The sequence below is a fragment of the Silurus aristotelis genome (genome assembly GCF_946808225.1).
Source record: "Silurus aristotelis genome assembly, chromosome: 10".
In the NCBI taxonomy this organism is placed as follows: domain Eukaryota; kingdom Metazoa; phylum Chordata; class Actinopteri; order Siluriformes; family Siluridae; genus Silurus; species Silurus aristotelis.
Window position 1 is genome coordinate 13,825,227 of NC_139583.1, and position 25,786 is coordinate 13,851,012.

Below are 25,786 nucleotides of genomic sequence, written 5' to 3' on the forward strand. Positions count from 1 at the left end.
AATATATAGTGGTGTCATTAATGGTGTGATATAAAAAGATCAAAGGTAAAAGGGGTCATAGGAATGGGCCTCAAGGCATGGCTATTTTTAGGTCTGTCCAAATAAATTAGGCAGGTTTACTGCTTAGTAATCAATATCTTCACAAAACCAAACCAAAGTAATCATGCCTAGGTAACATTTTCCCAAAAGAATAAATAAAGCAATGATCTCTAGTGAGAGGGTAGGCTTAAACGGGGTCTTCTATTTTCAGAGCCAAAACAGTGGGGGTGTAAACCAAGAATGTGTCGACACTTTACATGCTGAGGGCAGCCAGTGAGACGCTTCCTTTTTCAATGTCTAGGTCTACATTTCACTTGGAAGGCGTTGACTTGGAATGACTCAGGACAATATGTTTCTTGGTTCACCACCATAATGTCTCAGAATTTCATATGACTCAGCCAACTTTTACCCTCAACCAAGTTTCTACCAATGGGAAAACAAAGGAGGAGAAGGGGAGGGGGGGGGGGGGCAATATAACCTGCATTGCTATAATGTTATATGATGTTTTAGATTAACAAGAGCTAGATATGTGTCTTCTTGGCACTGTGATATGAGGTCTGGATGTTTTATTCTCAATTCCAGACAACCGATGAGTAATTGCAACGATTGTACAGGTGATACTGTGAGCGGTGGCACGGCAGGACAGAGAAATAACACATACTAGAAGGTGTGATTGTGTGTGCATGGTGGCTTGTGATAGACAATCAGTGACACTGGCCAGCATAATGTGGTTATTACAGATGAATGCCTGCACGAATACAGCGGTTTAGCAAAGCTTTGAATTGCTATCTGTATCATACGTTTTTCATTGTGTCGACACTTATAACAGCTCACACAAATGTTATAAGAACACGCTTGCCTATGCTTCTTCTGGCTATGCAGAAAAAACAGACTTCTCCTGAATGGACCTTCTCAGATTCAGGAGATCCCCCAAATGTTTGCATAGAAAGGACATGCTGAAACAGGCCTGCATTTGAGAACACTCCGGGCCACTGCTGCCTTCACCCCTCCCTAATTCTCCCTGGCTGCTGGACATGTGGACACGTCTCACATTATATCCCAGTACATACCATACAAACTTGTGCCATTTGGATGCACATTTCAGCAGTTCATGCCTAAGCATAACCAAAGCTATTAGTGGTAGTAAGTAAAGCATTCGATGTGGTTAGAAAAGGGATTAATACAGGGTTCTCGGAGAATATATACAGCCTCATTAATATGTATAAATATTTGCTTTTAGAAAAAAAACGAGAAATTGTCATAAATAGCCCAAAGGAAGGAGAACACCATAGTCAGGATGTGTTGCGTTTAAGTAAGTTATCCGGCCTAAACCTTCAAACTATGAGAAGAATCATAAATTGACGACTACTTCGTGTATAAATGCACTACATAGTGTATAATATAATCTGTCCTGTATTGTTATGTAGTGCACTACATTTTGAATAGTAGGGCAATTGGGACCAGGCCAGTCTCTGTACGGGTTTATATAGGAGGAGGAGAGCGATGGGGGCGGGGAGCGGAGACATTACTGCGCTCTTACCTCTTCACTGCGCTCCAGAGTTGGGCTTTTCTCCGTCGGCTTCGTTTCTGTTTCACTAAATTAAAGTTTCTAAAACTAGTATTTGGCGGATGTTTTGATGATTTTTTTTTGTTTTGTTTCTTCTTAAAGAGACTGAGTGAGACTGAGAGGTGTGCGAGTGCAGCGAACATGTCTATACTGCCGTTTACTCCTCCGATTGTGAAGAAGCTCCTCGGATGGAAAAAAGGCGAGCAGAATGGCCAAGAGGAGAAATGGTGCGAAAAGGCGGTGAAGAGTCTCGTCAAGAAGCTGAAGAGGACCGGCCAGTTGGACGAACTGGAGAAGGCCATTACCACCCAGAACATCAACACGAAGTGTATCACTATACCGAGGTACTGAGTTGTGTTTGCTAACTTGTAACCCTTTAACTCTAGTTAGCCGCTTAGCAATGCAGCAAGTCCGCCTGCTAGCTAACACCATACTGGCTACTAATTGTCGCCGTTTCCGACTTTTTAACGAACAATATCTATATGTTCACCTTTTCAATTGTATTTGTAAAATATTAACCGAGTACTTTCGTGGATGTGTTTATAAAATAAAGCCGTCGCAACATGAAAAGTAAGCTCGCGCTCTCTTCTCTATCTCCTAGGGTTAGTTGGTAAGTGGAGAGAGGTCAGTTATAGCACAAAACAAACAACACTGCTAAAGTTTTAATAAACCCTTCCGTTTTTTACACGTTGATACACTTTCTGCACATTTCGTTCGGTATAAGCAGATGGCAGATTTATGTATATGATAAGCTGTGGGTTGGCGGTTTGGCTAAGGTTAGCCTGTTCTCGCCACACCGAGTTCAAGTTCATTCTGAACTTGGAAGACTTTTTTTTTTTTTTTGCACAAGTTACTATTAAGTTTAAAATATTTGCTAGAAAACAAGATCTGCTATCTTGTTAGTTTTGACACGACCTCCTATTTGTGATAGACCGGAATCTGCAAGGTAGCTGCTACATGGCTAGTAGTGTAGTAACGTCTGTTGGCTTGATGTGGTTTTGTAAAAACAAAAACAAATGCACTATTGATTTTCTCTAATAAAAATGGCTAGGTTATCTGCAAGCTTTTTAATCAATCACCCCCCTAAGGCACGATCAGCTTAGCAGTTGTTATGCAACATGTTGAAATGGGACAGGAGATCTGTGCTGAAGAACACTGTGTGTGTGTGTGTGTTCAACCCTGCCACTGATAGAAGCCAAATCATCTGCAATCACTAATAACCCAGTTAGCTAACAATATCCAAATACGTTCCTTTAGCTCCCTGCAGCTTTTTTTTTCTTTCTTTTCTTTTCTTTCTTTTTTTTTATAACATGGAATGTGTTGTGAGAATGATTTCAGTTTGACTACTAGTGGAGGCTTGTTGAACTTTTCAGGTTCTGTTGCATCGTTTGCGTAGTACAGTATGACAGGTTCCCACGGCCCAATCTGGACAATAATCTTGCGAATATATGTACATATTTATACAGGTTGTCATTGCAATTTGATCTATTGGATAAAAAAAAAGTGAATTAATAAAATCGTATATGTATAATGCTTTTAGTCAAACTAGAGCTTTACACAAAGAAATAGATTACATTCATACATTTGGCCCTATAAGTTTATCCCTAATGAGAGAGCCAGTGGTGACAGTAAGGCAGAAATCTACCTGAAAAGGAGCTCATCCTCATGGACACCAAATGTCCATCCATTATAGTTCCATCATTGTTGAAGATATCAGGTGTTCACTGATGGACACTTGAGTGTAAAACTGTGTACAGTGCCGATCCAGATTAATGGTTCTTGAGTTAACGCTCCACAGGATCTTTGTGTATCTTTAGGCTTTATTCATGTGGAGCCGTCCTCAGCAGCAGCAAGTGGTTTCCAAGTGTTGTTGTGGGTAATGATCGGACATTATTATGGAGTTTAAGTCAAGCCATGGATTCATTATGAAGTTTGCACAGATCGCAGGCATAGTCACTGTGACTGTGCCACATGGATTTATTTGTAAAATTTACACATCAGCTTCACTATATAAAGAGTTTATAGAGTGGTCATAAGCACTCTGATCGGTGATCAAGGTCAATGCTATGTGGCTGAGTGAGTCCTGCTGTAAAATTATGTAATTTATACATTTTTGTTTACAAGAATGTACATTAGATAAAAGCTTGATATAATTGATCAACTTCTGCTAAAGTAATAAGTGGCACTTTTGTTCCTGTTCCTCATTCTTATGGACAGTGTGTTGTAGGTCTTTGTATTAAGGCAATAAAGTTCCTAATTAATTAAATGATATATTATTTTTGATGAGTGATCCTGTATTAGTCATGTATTTCCTTTAATTAAATGTTGTCCAGAACATATGTATATCATTCCCTTGGGATATGTTTGGCTCTAGTAAGAGCTGGTCTTTTTCTTTTACTTTTATTTTCTCCCCTAATTTTGTGGTTAGATGTCACTTTCTGGAAATTTTCGGAAAATGTTTACAGATATGGGCTTGCCTCTCTATCAGATGCATCTTGGTGATGAATCTGTGATCTCGGCTCAAACATGTACTGTATAACTCTATCAATGAGTATCTCGTTGTTGTTCTTAAAATCAACAAGCAAGGGGTGAACATGGAAAGGAGAATTCCTCCACATCTGGAAAAAAAAATATTTTGTTGTTGCTATTCTCTAGATTTAGCTGGTTTGCAAAGCTACTGTCACATTTGTTCAGATTTGTTGGGGGTGTGGTGTATTTGAAACGCTGTTGGGTAAGTCACTGTCACTCCTAAGCCAACATATGGCATCAAAATCAGGGCTTTTGAGCCATTTAATAGGCACCTGAAGAGCGTGTAGTACACGAGGGATGCACTTCAAAGAGGATGAAAGACAGGACACACAAGACAAAACCAAAACTCAAGTCAAGCAACAATGCAGTTTTCCCTATTTGACCCAGTCAACTATTTATCACTCCATTCAGGGTTGCATGAAAAGAAAAAATTTTGAGATTAGAGATTTTTTTGGCTAGTGTCTTCTTTTTCTCTTTATATTTAAAACCATGAGGTTAGCACATGTGCCAGAATGAGAGTTATGTGGTAGTTTTCAGCGTGACATTATAGTTCACAGTTTCATCAGGACCATACCTGTATGTTCCCGAGTGTCAGAAGTTGTCTGTATGTTTTTGGCTACTACAGAGATTGCTCCACTAAATGAAACGACTCCAATACACACAAATAAAGATGAGATTATTAGCAAATGAACATACTTAATGAATCCCAGTAGCATACAGAAATTGTGTTCACTATAAACAATTATATTCTGGCATTAACTGTAATTTTTTTTTGGAAATGGAGTGGACATTAGGGCTGCAACAACAAATCGATAATGAAATTCGTTGTCAACAGAGCCACCTGCGAAAATGGCGGACATTACATACATTACAACTGGCAGCAGGAAAGTGTGCATCCCAAGTCATTCAAGGCTTGAGAGCATTTTATATTAAACACAACAAAGAAAGCTTTATTTGGTTATGCAAAGCAGAGACTGTGTGGCATGTATGTAACACAGTGATGCACGAGCATGGAAAAAGAAAACACACAGGTGTCACGAGTGAAGGCGAAACAGCACGGTAAGCAAAAACTGTATAATCCTCATCATATGAAAACGGCAACACAAAAATTATTAAAGTGCTATTGTGTAAACTGTTTTTTTGTAACTTCGGGACAGTCGCACTAAATCTGTTCTGTCGTGACTCGTGAGCAACAGGTTGTGCAATCACCTCGCTCACGACAATTCAATTAAAACAGGGCAAACAAACACTGAATCTAAAAGCAAATGACAGCAGAAGTAAACGATTAGATTTTTAGTCACTGTTGTTGTTTGCAGCTAATGATTATGCATTCGTACACCAAATTTGATTTCTTTTTTTAATCAAGCTTGTTTGAACCTTGTTGAATTTATTCAAAGGAGAAATCCCACATGCATTCCTCAACAAGCAGCCACTAAAAGCTTGGTCTGAATGTCTAAATTAAAGATAGTTAACTCAGTATGTGGCATTTGCATTTTATAAGTACATTTTTATGCATAAATATTTTTTTATATAGTTATAATTAGCAAAAGAAACCAAAAAAAGTTTATCCGAATAATTGATTAATAATGCTAAATAAATAAAATAATAATAATCGTCCAATTAATTGATTATCAAAATAACCATTAGTTGCAGCCCTATTGTACACAGACACTCATCTTCAACTCTTTTAGAAATACGTGCACATTCTAGAAATTATGTGTTCAGCCAATCAAGTGGCAGCAGCACAATGCAAAAAAAAGTTATGCATATACAGGTGAAGAGCTTCAGGTCGTATTCACATCAAACAAAAGAATGAAGACAAAGTGTGCTCTCGAAAGTGTGACTTGAATCATGGCATTGATTTTGGTATTTTGAGTATTTTAGAAACTGCAGATCTTCTGGGACTGGTCGAAACTGTTAGTCTCAAGACAGCAGCCTCTAGAGTTTACACAAAATGGTTTGAAAAAACATTGAGTGAACCAGAGTTCTGTGGGTGGGAAATGTGTTGTTGATTATAAAAGAAGTCTGAGAAATATAAATATAAAAGAATAAACCGTAATTTCCGGACTATTAAGCGCTCCCAAATATAAGCCGCACCCCCACTGAATTTTATAAAGATTTTTTATTTTGAACATAAATAAGCCGCACCTGTCTATAAGCCTGTCTACACTGAAACTAATAAACTTTACACAGGCTTTAACAAAAGACAGTGTCTGTTACACGGCTTGTATCTAAACAGCAGCCTACCAAGAAAGTCATTGTTCACTGTCTTCCTCCTTCCTTTCACAACTATTTCTCTCGAGAGTTTTTCTTTTGGCATCGTCGTGCATTTAAAAATCACCATCGGTGAAGCTTTTCTCCCGAAGCCGTGCAGCTCAGAACACAGGTGAAGTTTATTTTTTTATGCCCGGTTGTTTTCAGCGTGACGAATGATTCACATTTCCTGTTGACAGTCCGAGTGAGCGGCAGGTCAAACGTCAGAGGAACCTCATCCATATTTATGATGGGGTGCGGCCCGATTCAGTGGGAGCGCATCTGATTTCATATAAAGAGTTTCATTGGTTTACCTGAACCCGTTCGGTATTTTCATTGGTCTAATGTTATGGGGTTCAGGTTTTTTGTCTTGAAGCTTGTGAAACCGGGAAAAACCCAGGGAAAATCCATAAATTAGCAGCTTTATTGTTTAAGCCACGGGGTTCAAAGCATAGGAAAAAAGTAGCGGCTTATAGTCCGAAAAAATACAGTAGTTATTTTAAGTTCTGATATATGATGTATTCTGATGTATGATGTAAACAATAATGAACCTCTTGACGTGCATGACTTACATAATTTCATTACAGAAACAGGTGTAAAGGTGTTTCCCCTCCTAAGTGATTGGTGAGTATATAATTAATCTGTGCCAAAAATAGAATATTTTAAGAAAAATATATAACTTAGCTGCATTTCAAACCCTGAATCGTTCAGTTCCAAGCTTCAAGATTTTCTTGCAGTGTAATGCTCCTTGCCACAGTAGGAGAACGTAAAGGAATATTCATGATATATTGATACAATGGTTTAAATATGATTCAGTGCTGGACCTCACATTTCCACTGTTTCTCAAATTCATATAAATGAATGATTGCAAATTTTAATATTACTCACATGACAAACTGTTCTGAGGCCAACAATGTAGTTTGGAGGATTTCTGTTATCACCGTTTCTTATTCTAAATGAAGTAACATAGCATGCAACAGCAAGCTTCACCTGACTCTAACTAAGCGCTACTGAATGTAGTTGCCATATATTCTTATTAGCAAGTTTTACAGATACTTTTTTTTTTTTTTTTTTTTTTTTTTGCAGCAATAGCTTATACAGATGCGTGATGTAGATTGTAGTGACTTGCATTGAGTTCCATACTGAAACTGTAGCAGATTTAGATTTCAAACCAGACAGAATAAGATAATTTTCATGTTCAAACTTGGGCTTGTGCTGTTGTCTAAGCTGCAGTACTCAACAAGAGCTCAAACAAAAACATTGTAAATATGCATTATGGAGCTTTATAGACCGTTTAGATATAAAGTGGGAACAAGTGCTCTAATGCTGGAAAATGTTCCTTTAGTCAATATTTTGTGGCTGTGTTAAAAAAACAAACAAACACAGGCAATCAGAATGTATTTAATTACTGTATTTGTACACTTACATTGTTGCATATTATTCTGCAGTAGATTTATTTATTTATTTATTTATTTATTAATTTATTTTAAATTAGTTGGCAGGAAATTGTGTTTATCAGAAAGGCAAACAAGCTGGCACTCCACCTGCTTGTTTCATAAGTTTGTACTGCATGATTTAACAATCTTAGCGATTTATGAACCGACTTGTTTTACAACCATGTGCAAGCTCGACGAATCCAAGTATGATTTATTAAACAGGCTGGTACATGGAGACCATTCAGTTTAATCTTTTGTGAAACCTACTCTACAGCTTTGTGTTGCTTTTTCAGGCAAGAGTATGCCCTAGCAAGGAATGGTGTTAAAGGGTGAAATTACGATCATATGATGCACGGGTGGGGATTTACACTATTTAAAATTCTTTTCCAAATTCTGCATCATGATATAATCGGCTAAAACATTTTTTTTCCCTTTTTTAAAAAATTTTTTTTGGTGGATGTAAAGCTGATAGAAGCTTGTGGTGGTCATGGAGTGCTGTATTTTGTCACTGAATACCCTGGATTTGTCCACACTTGTCCGTACTCTGTATGTATGTGTCAGCAGTTGCTTAGTCAGAGAGAAGGCAGACTGTTTAGGCTAAGAGTGAGAGTAGGTAGAGAAAGCTTATTGGGAATCCCCTAATCATGCGTTGTTATTAAATTGAGTTCACTCTGATGTGTTGGTGCCTTAAGTCATATTGTTGTGTGGGAGTTAGAGGAGTGTGCTGACTTTTACTCAGGGTGGAAAATTAAAGAACAAAATCAGTTTCGTGCAGAGACTATTTATTGTGTTCTGTGGCTGCAACAACTAATCAACCGCAATCACGACCACATCCCCATTACATATTAACAAACTCTGCTGATAAACAAACGAGAATGCTGAAATGTTGCTTGTTGTGATGTCATTACAAAATACACTTTGTCAAAGTTAAAGCTGCAGGCACCACATTTTTTTTCTATTAACATAATTTGTCAGACTGGATAGCCATCATGATTGTTATCCTGATTGTCATTTGTCCCAAACCTATCAGTAATATACAGCTGTAGGCCTTATGAATTTTATAGTTATGTAGCAACAAACATTTATCCAAATATGATGTGCTTTTTGAACATTACACTTTTTATTTAGCTCCTATTATGTTATTAATATACAATAGTTATTATAATAAGTATATATATATATATAACTTCTGTGAAGTTGTATCAATTGATTTTGGAGTGTGGTTGTGGAGATTTGTGCTCATTCAGCTGCAAGGATTTTAGTAAAGTCAGGTACTGATGTAGGGTTAGGGGACCTGGGGTGCAGTCAGAAATTCCAGTTAATCACAAGTGTGTTTAATAGGGTTTAATAAGGTCAGAGCTCTATAGCAGGCCATTTATGATCTATCACTTAAACTCATGTAAACCATATCTTCATGGAGCTCAATTTGTGTTAAATAGCAGCTACTTTTGGAATATTTAAACATATTTTTATTCTTAAAACAATCACATTTATTTTAAGTCGAGTTTAACAATCAGTTGCAGATGCATTGTGCTCTCTTTCAATGTTTTATTTTTTATTTGTTCTCTTTGAAAATGAACTATTGAGGCTTTGTAACGGTTTTACCACGCATCCTGCTCTTGAAACATCTACCTATAAAGGAAGCCAATAGTTTCTTGCTTATAAGCTCTACTTCAGTCAGTCGTCCACACACCATGTTTCCTATCGTGTTTTTTCTTCACACATTTGAGTGTTTGGTCGGTTTGATTGAAAAACACAAATGTGGCTTATGTAGTTTTTGGCTCTGTGTGGAATAATTGCAAAGACATACAAGAAATAATATTACACAATTTGTTATCACTTTCGTAATGTAATCAAAGTAAAAAAACTGTGGACTTTTTTTTTTCTTGTTTTTATTTTTGCTTATTTATAAACTCATAAAAAGCATACATTGAGATTTTTCCTTTAATGAAGCAATATTTTAAATATCTTTGTTTCGAAATAAGTGCTGTTTTTTTCAGCACACATTTGACATTTCTCAAAGCAAATATGAATCTCTTCAAGTACACAGCCTACGTTTCTTTTTTTTTCTTTTTTTTTTTCTTTCCTAAAGTGGGTGTGCATCTAACTTGCAAACAACACAAACTTAATTTTATACTTCTCACAACAGTTTTTGGTGTCGTGTGGTGTGGTTGCACAGAGGCCAGGAATGCAGCGTGGGCCCTGGGGAGGGTGTGGGTTGCTGTTAGGTTCATGGTTTAGCCTGCGAGGTGGGGATGAGAGGAGGAACAAGAGGGTACAAATGATTAACAGTAGTGCAGCAGCAGCAGAGATGCAGCATGGCAGGATCTCAGGCTGTGTTTATGCATGTGCGTTCCAGAGAGAGAAGAATGGCTACATGCTTTAGGGTGGCTGTGATGTGCAGACCAGGGGGACCTGCTCAGGAAATGAGCAGCTGCTCTGAGTTTACTGAGGTCCGGCATCTTCTTGGCGTATTTTTCCACTAAGTTTTTTTTTCCTCTATGCCTTATTTAAAAACGACTTCCTGCAGCCCTCTTGGATGACAGAAGCGTGTATGCACAGTGGGCATTGGATTTGTGCGCCACAGCACAGATGAGGAAGTGTGACTGGTTGAGCTGTGGATAGAAACTACGGCTGCTGGTGTAAAGGGGAAAGCAATGAGGTGACTGGTCAAACACACTTCCCAACTTCCCTCCCCATAAACTTTTGGTTCCACCTTTTTTTAACCACAGTAGTGCTCTTCTATTTACATTTGTATTTATTAAGGGTTGCTGTAGAAGACATTTACAGTCCGTTTCACGCATTCGTTAAAAAGCAAGCGTGTTTGCATAATACTAATCCAGTTTTATCACGTTTATCAGAATTGACTGAAAAGCTGTGTGAGTTTGTAGATGAGGGAGCAGGGTTGATGCTCTTGGTTTTGACATTGAGGAGAATGGGGGTGTGCTGTGTGTCTGGGCAGGCTGGGGGTTACTGCATCCCCACCCCGCAAAACGAAAAAAAATGAATTGTAGACTGCTGAGTGACTAGAAGGCCTCAGACTTGGCTTTTGTCTGTGGGGACATGGCTACACAATAGAGACCACTGGCCTTCTCTCAGACCACATTCTCACAGATAGGCCAGTCAGCAGCTCTTTGGGTTCTGTTTCATGGTGAATGAATTGTGTGCCTTATAATACGTAGATCAGCTGAGAGCAGTTTGTAGTTTGAGTTTTCAAATCTATATTAAGATTTGTAAAAAAATGTTATGACTTCAGTTCTTTTTACTTTGTCTATGAACAACTAATTCATTTTGTAGATTTGTTTCCCAGTGCCAGATCATCACAAGCATAGGACTTGGTGTGGTAGAGCAGTGGTCCCCAACCTTTTTTGTGCCATGGACCGGATTAATGTCAGACAATATTTTCACGGACCAGCCTTTAAGGAGTGGCGGATAAATACAACAAAATAAAATGATATGATCGGCATAAAAACTGGTATTTTCTAAATATAATAATAAACGTGAATCCACTGTGTTGTTTTTTGTTCATTTTGCTAGCTTGAGGGTTTGAATTTAGCGGTAATGTATTATGTGATAGCGGCCGGAGCCCCTTTAAGAAGGTAGAGGATGGAGATAAGACATGTGACCGAGGCATCTTTACACACATTTAGATTGAGTCATAGACAGATGTGGCAAAGAGAATCTGGTAATTTTCCAAAATAAAACATTGTTCAGTATCAAATAATAAATAAAACAGAAATAATGTAAGTTATGTATTCTTGCTGTGCAGCCCGGTACCAATTGACCCACGGACCAGTGCTGGTCCGCGGCCCGGGGGTTGGGGACCACTGCTCTAGAGTACTTATGGTTTATGGTTATGTTAATGGTTATCTCAGATATTTTTGTAAGGCGAAGTTTATTTAACATTTATGGAAGTCTCTGCTCTATGTGCTCTTAACACACAGGAAGGAACCCCCACCCACAAGGGGTGTATTATTTTATTTTAATAATAGCACGACTGTTGTGCGTTATTCCTTATATAATTTATTGCTGTAAGTTCACCGAGCCGTTTTAAGGTCTTTTATTTCAGCTGGATGGTGTGCTGAAAACAAGGGGAGAAATGGGTGCAGTATTCAAATATCTTTCCATATTCAGTACAAATCATCCAAAATTGTGATTGGCTTAATTAAGTAACTTGCCACCTTGTGCCATGGCCCAAGCTTGAAGCTGCTAGCATACAAGCTGAACACTTGAAACTGTTCCAGAAACATTATCATGCCCATGCAAATTTGTTATTTGGCAGGCACCTGCTTCCCAGGAACCCATATTGATATTCCTTATATGTGAAACAGGGACATGGCATTATTAGGAAATAGATCTGGTTTATTTTTCAGAATCACTTTTTTGTACCCCCCCCCCCCTCTCTCTTTCACTCTCTCACACACACACACACACACACACACACACACACACACACACACACTCATCTTTCCGTCACACACACATAGGCCTTCCTTCTTGATCTTTCTAGACCCTCGAGACGTGAGAAAAGCATTAAGATAATTGAGCTCTTTTGTAGGTTCTGTTGTTGGTGACAAACTAGCAGCACTCCACTCTTACAATGAGTGACCTTTTAGCAAACAGCTGTTTGTTCCACTCAATTTGCCTAACTAAAAGAAGGATGAGAGAAGCCCGTCTGCTTTTCAGCTTGAATGCAACCCTCGCATCATCAGAATTTATTCACATCAGTTAATAGCAAAAAAAACCAAATCATTAATAACAGAAATTTGAACCTGTTGCCTGGATCATTATTGCAGATAGATTGAAATGGTTGCACGTAGTTTACATTCTGCTGTTAATATAAAAAAAAGTAACATTTTAATGTAATTCAGTGTTATTTATTTAGTATAGCTCTTGGGAGACATTTTTATATATTTTATAAAATCTCAGGAACTGCTCATAAGCACCATGTATTCTGTTATTCGGCTATTCTGTATAACAAAGCCATGATGGTTTTTACTCTACACATACTTAAATTCCCAAAATAATAGGGCAATGTGAATTGAAATGTTTGTCTTGTGGAATAATTAGTCAAGGATCAATTTATTATTAAATTTGTACATTTGTCTGAAAGACATTTATTTGATGATCAGTGCTGAAGCATACATCTCAAAAGGAAGTGAAACAAAAATAGAAATAACAACCCACCAACCAAAAAAATAACCCCAGCCATGCCGCATTTGGAAATCACGGCCGCAATGTGCAGAAGAGGTGACGAGATGTAATTGTGTTGCAGTGAGTTTCACACAGTAAACACAATCACTAAAAAGGTCACTGATTTATAATGTGCAATCTTTATTTTTACCATACAGAGTAATGAACTTTTTTATAGACAAAATTTAGAATCAACATGCTGTCAAGTGCATGAAAATATTAAGCCAGACTCGAACAATATTTTTCTTAATGCAGCATGAGGCAATAAATCAGGTGTGAATAAGGACTATGAAGGACTAAGAACATTACTTTTTATTATTATTTTTCAAAAGATTACTTGCATTCTTGGTTTTGGGGTAGAAAATTCCACTGGAGTTGATGCTTCAAAAATGAAATATCTAAAGGTGTGTTATTGCTCCAAAGTATAGTGCATGAGTAGGGGTCAGGTTGAGTCTTCAGTCTTTTCATAACGATGTCTTCTTTCTTCTCTCTTAGGTCTCTTGATGGACGTCTGCAGGTATCTCACAGAAAAGGCCTCCCTCACGTAATTTATTGCCGGCTATGGCGTTGGCCTGACCTGCAGTCGCACCATGAGCTGCGTGCTATAGACCAGTGTGAGTTCGCCTTCCACACGAAGAAGGATGAGGTGTGTGTCAACCCCTACCATTACCAGCGTGTGGAGACTCCGGGTGAGATTTCTTAGCAGAACTGTGTTCCAGTCAGTGTGTCGCACATTTGTTAATGACTAACGCTTCAGATTTAAACATTCTTATACACTGGTACAAAATGCTACAATTATTTTCTGGTGTTGATTCATCCTTGATGACGTGTGTGTGTGTGTGTGTGTGTGTGTGTGTGTGTGTGTGTGTGCGCGCGCACACGTGCAGTTCTTCCTCCGGTGCTGGTTCCACGACACACTGATATCCCTGCCGAGTTTCCTCCTCTGGACGACTACAGCCATTCTATCCCTGAGAACACCAACTTTCCTGCAGGAATTGAGCCTCTGATTAACTACATACCTGGTGAGAGGAAAAAAAATCAGTCATATAAAAATATACAATTCAGCCTTCTTGATCACATGCATATTTTTTTTTCCTCTTCATTAATTAAAAGCGAGAATCTCAGGCACCCTAATTAACTTACATTTAATCCCAGCAATGCCACACTCTTGCTCATGAGCCCTTGAGCAAGATCCTTGACCCTCAACTGCTTAGTTGTATTAAGATGATCATTTGTTTTGGATAGTGCATTTGGCAAATGCCACAAATGGGACTGATGTGCAGGTAAGGACTTGCGTAAAAGTGGTATTACAGCATTAATTTTGTGTAGTGTAGTGTTAATGCTAAGTAGTGTCACTTAACTAGTTACATACAGTTGTGTGAAAAGAAGGTAGTCTCTTGAAATCTATGGTTTTACACATCAGGACATAAAATAGTCATCTTCCTATCAGGTTGTAAAATTAGGCAAATACTCCTCAGATGACCAACAGCACATGACATATTACACTGTCATTATTTATTTTCATAAAATAAAGCCCAAATGGAGAAGCTGTTTGGAAAACCTAATTACACCCCTACTGCTTCCATTGGAATCAAGAGGCAGTCAGGTGCGACCACCTTTGTAAAAGACCAGTTTTTAGCAGTGGGCTGGTCTGGAGCACTCGGGGTGTGTTAACACAACAACGTGGATGAAAGACACCAGCAATGAGCTTAAAGAAACAATTGCTGCTGTCCATCAGTCTGGGATGGGTTATAAGACCATTTTAAAACAATTTAAAGCTCCTCTTTCTCTAGTGAGGAACATTTTTCCAAACATTCAAGACGGTTGCCAATCTTCCCAGCAAATTCACCTTAAGATCAGACCATGCAATGCTTTGATAAATTGCAAAAAAAAAAATGTGTCAAACTCTACAGGCATTAAATAACATGTTCGATAGCAAGTTTGATAGCAAGTTTATGAGCAAGGTTTTAAATGGCAGTACAGCTAAAGTTTGCAATGTTGCATCTGAACAAACCTCAAGACCTCTGGAACAGTATCCTTTGGACAGCTGAGACCAGAGTGGTGAAGTTTGGCCATAATGCACAGTGCAAATTTTGGTGACAATCAAACACAGCATATCAACAAAAGCGCCTAATACCAACTGTCAAGCATAGTGGTGAAAGGGGGATTATTTAGAGTTGTTTTGCAGCTACAGGGTACCTTGCAGTCATTGAATCGGTCATAAACTCCTCTGTATCCCAAAGTATTCTAGAATCAGTTGCTTGGCCAAAATTTGGTTTTGCAACAGGAAATAGATTTCAAGCACATTTGCAAATCTACAACAGAATGGCTTAAAAAGTAAAAGAATGAAGATGTTGCAATGGCCCAATCAATGTACAGATCTTGACCTGACTGAAACCTCTGGTACGATCTTAAGAGAGCTGTGCATAAAATACCTGTAACTAAGAGTCAGTCAAAATTATTCCACAACAATGTGATGTTGAGTTATTGCTGCTAAATGTGGTTCTACAAGCTAATGAACTTTGTACTTATAAAAATGTACTTACTTTTTCACACAGCTTCTTCATTTTTACTTTATTTTATGTATCTGTGAAAGTATGCGATGGCGGGGAGAATCTGCTTGATACTTAGTTGACAAAGTATGTATGTCAAGTTCAAAGCTTTACTTCTTCCTCCCACTTGTGCACAGATGCACAAGCACTAAATAACCCGGTTACAGCACTCAAATCAGACTTAAATCATATTCGAGTGTTCTGCTTTCATGTCTACTTAATCTGATGAACTGAAATTAGATGATGTTAAAATTAGATGGTGCTTTGGTTATTAGGTTACGTGTAAACAAAATTGTCTATGGCTGTTCTAGCCTAATATTAGCTTGTAGAGTGGCCTGTCAGTACAGAAGCAGACAATATAATAGCTATCTACTTCAGGCAAGAGAAGATGCTGTGTGTGTATATAAAGCAACACAGAACATAGTGAACAAGAAGTATGCAAGTTGCCAGATGGTCTGATTGACTCATGCCCAGCACACATGGGGCTTTGATTTGAAATTTGGCTTAAAAAAAAAAGCTTAAATAAATAATTTAGTACTTCGGCGTGTGTAGGCAGGTCAAACAAACAAGTATGACTCAAGAAGATTAATAAATACAAGTTGTTAGAATGTGTTGGTGATGTTGCTGGTTATTTAAATACAGGGATGCCTGTATTTCATAAGACATTCAGCTCCAGGGATAATCATATTTTATTATTGTTTCTTTTAAATATTCGGTAGGAGATTAAAGTTAATTTACTACAAAGATACTTTCATTACATTTTATTTTTCCCCCATATTTTATAAGGGTGCCAGTAATTGTATCTCTTTAAAGAGTAAATAAAAACATGGCCCTATTTCTCAAGAGAAAAATATTTTGTGCATTTGTGAAAGATGGTGACAAAACCAATGTACATTTCCTCTTCTCACAATAAATGGAGGATTTATTGTAGCTGCTGGGTTTCCCCCTACAAGCCAACCCCATCTTTTTGAACATGCTGCATCAAAGTGCAGTGTATCTCATCCAAGTTTGCAAAAGTGACTGTAGTCTAAAACACGATGGACATAAGTATTGCATTATGTGTGCATTAAAAATCATGTTCCTCAAATGGCATAATTGGTGAAACTAAAAGAAAATGTTTTTGTGTAATCTGAGAAATCTGTATAAATTTTAAACAGGTTTATAATGGAGATATTATATATATATATATATATATATATATATATATATATATATATATATATATATATATATATATATATATATATATATATATATATATATATATATAATATGACATTTGCTGTTTGAGTATAATGGTGTTGATCATATACTTGATTTGCCTTTATTTTAGAGACACCTCCTCCAGGGTATCTCAGTGAAGATGGTGAAAGCAATGATCAGCAGAATCGCAGCATGGACACAAGTCAGAGCTTCTTTTCTCTTCTCCACACATCTATGTCATGTTATGTGTTATGTTATGTGTTATGTTATGTGTTATGTTATGTGTTATGTTATGTGTTATGTTATGTTATGTTATGTGTTATGTTATGTTAATATATGTTATGTGTTATGTTATATGTTTGATTCCTGCATATTTCTGTTGCAGGTTCCCCAAACTTGTCACCTAACCCTGTTTCACCTGCAAGTAGCAACCCTGGTATGAAACACCAACACTTATTGTTATTTAAAGAACTTTAATAACATCAGGGAGATTTTTTCCCCACTGTATATTTAAGAAATCTTTTTTTATTTTTATTATTATTATTAAAAGCAAGCTTGACCATTCTATAGGGAAAGTTTTACTTCCACTCCATTTTGGTCTTTACACACACGAAACATTAATCTAATATGCATTATCTGTGTTACGTTATCTTTACAAAGGGTGTGTGTGTGTGTGTCAGGACCCTTTATGATGTAATTAGAGGGTGGAGTTGAGTTGTTGAAGGGCTTGCCACTGTTACAGAGCAGCAGCTGATTACACTACATACGCTTCCCTCGGTTGAACATAAATTAACAAAGAACCCTTACAGCTCCAAAAATAACAAAACGATTCTGACTGTTTAATCATTTTGGATCCTTTAAATTTAGAATTGTTTTTTGAAGTGGTCGACCGATATGGGATTTTTAATTGCCGATATTGAGAAAGCGGTATCTCCGATAGGCCGATACGATGCATTTTGCAAATATAGTTAAAACTGTTGTGTTTAATTAGATTTTTCAGTCACATAACTAATTACCGTAATTTCCGGACTATTAAGCGCACCCAAATATACGCCGTACGCACTGAATTTGACAAAGATTTTTTATTTTTAACATAAATAAGCCGCACCTGTCTATAAGCCTGTCTACACTGAAACTAATGAACTTTACACAGGCTTTAACGAAAGATAGTGTCTGTTACACGGCTTTTATCTAAACAGTAGCCTACCAAAAAAAGTAATTGTTCACTGTCTTCCTCCTTCCTTTCACAAATATTTCTCTCGGGAGTTTATCTTTTGGCATCGTCGTGCGTTTAAAAATCACCATCGTTGAAGCTTTTCTCCCGATGCGTTTCCTGTTGCCAGTCCAAGTGAGCGGCAGGTCAAACGTCAGAGGAACCTCATCTATATTTATGATGTGGTGCGGCCCGATTCAGTGGGAGCGCATCTGATTTAATATAAAGAGTTTCATTGGTTCACCTGAACCCGTTCTGCAATTTCATTGGTCTAATGTTATGGGGTTCAGTTTTTTGTCTTGAAGTTTGTGGAACCGGGAAAAACCCAGGAAAAATCCATAAATTAGCCGCTTCATTGTTTAAGCTGCGGGGTTCAAAACGTGGGAAAAAAGTAGCGGCTTATAGTCCTGAAAATACGGTACTGCTTCTTACTAAAGGTTAAAGTGCGTTTACATGGAGCATTCTAATCAGTTTAAAAGTCAATTCGAATGAAAATGCTCCATATAAACACCTCATTCGGAATAAAAATGCCTAAATCGAATGAAATTGTAATCGGTTTAAGAGAGGTGGGATAAACCTTTCAATAAAATAGAATAAAAATTCTGCCATGTAAACAGGTTAAACCGATTACTGCTGGTGATAAGACCTATTATTTCAGGGATATAAACGCGTTTCCCCAAATCTTCATGCGATTTTGGAGTCCTCTTCACCTGGCATCCATATCAGATCATGTATCTTCCCATTCCTCATTCCTTTGCAGAAGATCTACACAAACATTTTTACTGTGCTCTTGTGAACACTGAATTGATTTGCCACAACACGGTATTCCGCACAGCTTCCGAGATGGTATAAAACAACCACGACACGCATAATTAGGGAAATTAGATTTCTGACGTTCTCTTTCTCTGGGGCCATAAATCCCTCGATCAGTCAACACAAAAGTTTAGTTTCGCATGAGAAGTTCATGCTTCATGAGGAAAGGGTGGTATTGAGATATTCCATAGAGCTGCACAACCACCAAAAAGCTCAGCTTCCTGCGCCTGTCTTTTCCCCAAACCTTCCAGGAATCGTATGCCTACAAATTCACGCTGTTGCTTGATTAAAAGCAGCACTTTACATTTGCGAGTGTTAAGTCATTCCGATTAAAAGCGCTGGCACATGTAAACACCATATCGGATTAGATAACTTCTCATGTAAAAAGTCCACCGACCCTTTCAATCTGACTGATTTTAATCGGAATGTCGTGTCCATGTAAACGTGGCTAGAGTTAATAAATGTCATATAATGAGTTCACAAAGTATATTTATTTCCGTTTCCTTTTGCTCATCTCTTTCATTGTGATACAAGCCTGGAGTTGTATAATTGCATGCTTGGTTAGCAGCATGTAGCTTAGCATCATTATCAGACAGGCAGGAACATATGAAAAGATACTACACGCGATATTTCGCCAATCATGGTCATTTAAATGCAGCGGATATTCCTGAATAAACATATGAAGGAGTTTAAACATATTATTGCTACTTACCATACAGTTCTCTCTCATCAAAGTTGCACGATCCAGCTTTCATTCCAGAGCCCACAGGTTTTGAAACCGCTTGAACAGCGTCTCGTTTTAAAAGCAACGGAGAACAGCGCGCATATCTGCGGACGAGCCAGTCGCCAGTCATCATTTTACTGTCTGTCAGATGCTGGCTTCACATCTTAATGGCTTTTATTTTTTTTTAAGAATAAGCACTAATAAGGATAAAATTCATTTTGAGAAGTATCAGTTAAACGGAAACATTTCTATATCGTTTCTTCACATGGGAAACCCCCCTTTTTTTTGGGGGGGGGGGGGGGGGTTGTAAAGTACAACCCAGTTGGATTTTTTTTTTTATTTAATTATCTTTGGTTCAAATATAATTAACATGGCTTTAAATATCCCATCTGTGAACTTACTGTCTAGTATTTCCTCTTTGATGAATCATGTACAAGCTTTACACTGCAAGATTTTCAGTGAGTTAGGGTTTATTAGTCTTAAAACTCATAAACTGACATGCTAACCAGTGACTGATTAAGTGCTACTGTAACCGGAGAAAACTGATGACAGGCTGACATTCTACTTTAATAACAAAATTACAGACACTGCCAGAATGACCCTTGTCTAAAAGCCAATAGGTGGACGACATAGAATATCGCACAAAAAAAAGAAACATACAGGGAAGAAAATGTGCTCGTAAGTTTAGGCTGACTTTTTTTTTTTTCTTGCAATTTTGTGCAAGCCCAGATCACACTGATTGATGATGTAAGCAGAATGTAGTCATTTTCTTTCAGGCAGGTTTATAGTTGCAGGATCTACATTGTATAATTTGACATGGAGAACATTCTGTTTTAAAATTCAGCCAAGATTTTATTTGGCTCATCTCATACAGTGAGACAAGTAATAATCTATAAGTGTGTGCGCTACAGCCAAAATCAAAACACAGTGAACTAACTTCTCTCTGTGTGTAGTTTAGCCCACACTTTACAAACTTCCTTAGAAAGAAACTTACATTCAGTTAGTAAAACCAGCTGCAGATAAGTAATACTGTAACATGCACTCAAACACAGCTAGAAGTTGACCTACGGGTTGGAAGCTGCAATTCTGCGTTTGTGGGTCAAAGTTAACCTACCAATGGTGCTATCAGTTTATTTGTGTATTGGGTAATAAGTATGTGAAGGAAATTTGGTAACAAAGAAGAGTTTTTTTTTTTCTTTTTTTTTTTTTACTGATTTAACATATAATAACAGGATGTTCTCTCGAAAAAAGACTTCCCTTGATATTAACGTTTGTATTATTTTAAACTGTTTTGCACTTGGCTGTGTTAGTGACATGATATGTGGGTGGATAAAGAGCTCAGAGAGGACAGTGCTTATGAGGCTTTGCCTTTTTGCTATAAGTGGAACCCTCATATGTAAGGAGTGTTTGTAATGTGGTGTTGAAATACCTGGCATAGCTTTATTCAAACTCTGAGCTGTTGTGCACACTTCTTTACATATTATAGCTAAAAGCAAGTATATGTACTGTGTCTAAAGTGTCTTTATTCACCTTAAAATATGTACCTGGGTCTACATTTGTTTTTTTGTTTTTTTGTTTAGTTTTCTTTTTGTGTTTATTTGCATGTTTCAGACCTGCAACCGGTAACATATTGTGAGTCAGCGTTCTGGTGCTCCATCTCGTATTATGAGCTGAACCAGCGGGTAGGGGAGATATTCCATGCCTCGCAGCCTTCTCTCACTGTGGACGGCTTCACGGATCCATCCAACGCCGAGAGATTCTGCTTGGGTTTGCTCTCCAATGTGAACCGCAACACCGCTGTGGAGCTCACGCGCAGACATATTGGTACGACACCTCTTCAATTATACCACTGCCGACCATTTGCAACACTGGGCTTGTGGGATTTAAGCTAAAATAAAGTTAAATGTAACCTCTTTACATGCCATTTATCTTTTCGTCTCTTTCCCGCTAAGGTCGGGGAGTGCGGCTGTACTACATAGGTGGTGAGGTGTTTGCTGAGTGTCTGAGTGACAGTGCCATCTTTGTTCAGAGTCCTAATTGCAACCAGCGCTACGGCTGGCACCCGGCCACCGTGTGTAAGATTCCTCCAGGTGAGTCAAACGCACACAAAACACAGCACGCCTTGTGTCAGCATACTGTGATTGATGGTGTACACTCTTGAGTGCATGCCCTTGATGAATAATTCATGCATGCTTAGACATGTGTGTACTCTTTTCTTTTCAGGGTGTAATCTAAAGATCTTCAATAACCAGGAGTTTGCAGCTCTGTTGGCTCAGTCAGTGAATCAGGGATTTGAGGCCGTGTACCAGCTGACTCGCATGTGCACAATCCGCATGAGCTTCGTCAAAGGATGGGGAGCAGAATACAGGTAAAAAAAAATAACACACCCAGGGCAGCTACCAGATACAATGGTGTTGGTTTGGAATTTTTGTCTTTTGTAGGGTACTGAGGATCAGCAGGCACCTCAACAGTAAGATGAAACTTTTTTTGTTGTTGTTGCTTTTTCTTGTTATGCATCGCAACCAAGGTCATTGAGGTCATAGCTGAGGGGATTGTGTAAGGTGTGACTCACAATAAACATGTGTGGTCTCCGCTTAAGATAAGCACTGAGCTTTTAATTTGCAGCCTTCATCATTAAGAAGCATGTTTATCTCTTCCTCCCTCCTTTAAAAGAGACACACCCTTCTAATCTCTTCGTTTCTTACACTCAACGTTACCACACACTTTCAAGCTCCATTAATCTCTCACAATCTCTTTTTTTGCTGGGAAAATATGATCGACTTTTGAGGTTGTAACTCCTATACACAATCGTGGTGGTTGTTTGAACCGGACAAGATTGAACTGAAATATATCCACATGTGATGCGGAGGAAGAACCAAGTTTGTCAGCACTTGGCATCACTTGAAATGCCATTGTGATTCACTGAGGGGAGTTCTAAGCGGAGCAAGGGAATGAGGCAGCAGAAGAGCCTCGTCTAAAAGGGGAGGAATGCAGTAGGTGGGTGCGAGAGTGTAGGAGGCATTAACCGGGATGGCACGTGAGATACAGAAAAACCTGTTACATATCAGTCATAAACAGTGATGTAAAAAGTTTGACTATGACCTGGCAAGATATGCTTGTTTTTGTACCAGAGTGCAGCTAAGTTTTTAAAACAGGAGGTGTGCATCATGACTCTTTCAGTAGTTCGGTCTGTAATGCAAATGCTAGGTGGACTCGTCACATCATTAAATGTTAATAATAAACAGATTAGCAAACACACTATATTGCCAAAGGTATTCACTCACCCATCCAAATAATTGAATTCAGGTGTTCCAATCACTTCCATGGTAACAGGTGTATAAAATCATGCACCTGGGCATGCAGACCCCTTCTACAAACTTTTGTGAAAGAATTGGTCGCTCTCAGGAGCTCAGTGAATTCCAGCGTGGTACCTTGATAGGATGCCACCTGTTCAGTAAGTCCAGTCGTGAAATTTTCTCACTACTAAATATTCCACAGTTAACTGTTAGTTGTATTATAACAAAGTGGAAGCGATCGGGAATGACAGCAATTTAGCCACGAAGTGTTAAAAATCACATAAAATCACAGAGAGGGTCAGCAGATGCTGAGACACATAGTGCACAGAGGTCACCAACTTTCTGCAGAGTCAATAGCTGCAGACCTCCATACTTCATGTGTCCTTCATATTAGCTCAAAAACAGTGTGCTGAGAGTTTCACGAAATGGGTTTCCATGGTCGAGCAGCTGCATACAAGCCTTACATCACCAAGTGCAGTGTAAAGTATCGGATGCAGTAGTGTAAAGCACACCGCCACTAGACTCTAGAGCATTGGAGACATGTTTTCTGAAGTGACGTAACACGCTTCACTGTCTGGCAAATCCGATGGACGAGTCTGAATGCATTGTGACAAGTGTAAAGTTTGGTGAAGGGGGGGATTATGATGTGGGGTTGTTTTTCAGGAGTTGGGCTCGGCCCCTTAGTTCCAGTGAAATGAACTATTAACCTGTTAGCCTTCACCACAGCTTTTGGAACTCACAGCTGAAAATGCCTAACTTTAAATGTTTACAGTTTCTGATAAATGCATACACAATTTAAATATCTTTGAAAAGACGACACTTTGAGCTTCCATGTCCATTATTCAAAGTTGATTAAAAAAATGTTATAGAAAGTTATAGATGATGAATTACCATGAATACACATTTCCTGAATTGAAATTTTTGTTTCTTTATATATAAATACATGCAATCAGTAATTGAGCAGATAAGTAATGGGTTTTAAAAGCCACATGTCTCATTCGTTTATATTTTAAATTGAATGAAGATATCATAAACAATAATATTCCTACAAACATTTATGGGAGACTATGTCTGGTTGGCCCCTCACCACCCCACCCAGCCCAAATTTTAGGACTCACAGCTGAAATGCCCTACCTAAAATTACATGTTAACAGTTCCTGATAAAAATATGCTACATACACAATTTAGATATATTTTGAAAATAAGACACTGTGACTCTCAATCATCAAAGCTGATATTGCTCAAAAAGATAATACGTTATAGATGATAAAGTGCAATGGATATACATTTCCTGCATTGAACATTATTTTTATTTCATATTTAAATACATGAAATCAGTCCTGGAGAAATCCAGAAAAGTACTGGGTTGAAAGCCACATGTCTCATGAGTTTATATTTCATATTTTATGAAGATTTTCTTGACAAATGAGATTCCTACAAACATTATTTGTTTGAGAGCCACCTGCTAAACTAAGGTGGCTATTCATATTCTATTCATACAGTCTGCATAAAGATGAATGGCTGACCATTAAAGGCTTTTGTTATACATGTTAGGATATTGATATTGAGTTGGCATTCATATTAACGCCAGGTAGCCAGACAAGCTTTTGTTTTACAGTCATGACCATTCATATTGATGTGCGACCATTCCAATCCCAACTATACAAACACACACACACACACACACACACACACACACACACATAAGCATTTATCTTATAAAAACAAACAAGCAATAAAACTGTAATAGGAGAAATATTGAAACTTACAGATGTAAAATAGGCTCAGATTTTCCATCTCCATGCAGATTTCCAAGTCGCTGTTACTTTGCCCCCAAGAATATTTTCCTCATTGCTGCTTTGTGCAAATCTCAGATAAAACAACTTGTTTTACTCTTTATTTTTTTCTTTGTTTTCTTTTTTTGTAAACAAAGTCAAGTTAGCATGAGCGGAAAACAGCTGTTTGAGCAGAACCAAGACCTGCATCCACTTCCTGGTTTGTCACTGTGCACTAAGAGTTTGAAAAAAGTAATAAAACTAAGACTCACCCACATGGGGAATAAAATCCTCCCGTATATCGTTAGAATCCTGCACTTATTGGCTACATTTTTCATCAATCATTTTGTTTCCATAATGCTACTTCAGGAAATAAAAGGTTTGAAATAAAAGGTGGTGCAGAATAAAAACGTCACAACCCCTGCAAAATGAGTGAATGCTCAAGCCCGAGAGCTTGCCTCTGTTACTGTTATTTTTATATATATATATATATATATATATATATATATATATATATATATATATATTTTTTTTTTTTTTTTTTTTTTTTTTTAAGTATGTGGTCTCATTTGTTTTGTAACACTATATTCTACCATCTATAATTGTTTTTTTACCAGCAAGATGTTTTTTTTATGCAGAATGTCATTTCGAAACATATACACACACAAACATTAATTAAAGTTCTTTGACGTAAACAAAGGAATAAACATCTAAATTACAACGCTATTGTTTGGTTGGAGGAGAAATGCTTTACAGCATGTTGTTTACTGGACCCATATCTTTCCAAATAAACTGGGATTAGCAGCAGTGGATGCGTTTGTGAATCGTTATTACAATAATAATACAAGTAGTGCATTTTTTTTAATGCTTGTTGTTGTGTACTGCTTACACAAATTCAGCAAATACAGTCGTTATACGGTTTTCATTGAAAAACACTGATCTGAAATCGCTGCTTGGGGCTTAGACCTTTAGAATGGTATATAGTTAGTCATGGTTACTCTTTTCCCCCTTTTTATTTAATCTATCAGCATTCCAAGACATTTGGACAATTTCATGCTCCCAACTTTTTTGGGAACAGTTTGGGGATGGCCCGTTCCTGTTCCAACATGACTGCGCACCAGTGCACAAAGCAAGGTCTATAAAGACATGGATGAGTGAGTTTGGTGTGGAAGAACTGGACTGGCTTCCTAAAC

At 37.8% G+C, this 25,786-nt stretch overlaps 1 protein-coding gene across 1 annotated transcript in view; it reads left to right on the forward strand.

Moving 5' to 3' along the window:
* Positions 1-1,334: 1,334 nt before the first annotated feature.
* The window catches only part of smad3b (SMAD family member 3b), a 28,520-nt gene continuing 4,068 nt past the window's right edge, over positions 1,335-25,786 (forward strand). The window contains exons 1-8 of the mRNA XM_083552113.1: positions 1,335-1,950; positions 13,513-13,706; positions 13,905-14,039; positions 16,903-16,974; positions 17,158-17,208; positions 21,134-21,346; positions 21,475-21,612; positions 21,746-21,890. Coding sequence (XP_083408239.1) covers positions 1,748-1,950; positions 13,513-13,706; positions 13,905-14,039; positions 16,903-16,974; positions 17,158-17,208; positions 21,134-21,346; positions 21,475-21,612; positions 21,746-21,890 — 1,151 coding nt within the window. The 5' untranslated portion in view covers positions 1,335-1,747. The remainder of the gene's footprint in view (positions 1,951-13,512; positions 13,707-13,904; positions 14,040-16,902; positions 16,975-17,157; positions 17,209-21,133; positions 21,347-21,474; positions 21,613-21,745; positions 21,891-25,786) is intronic.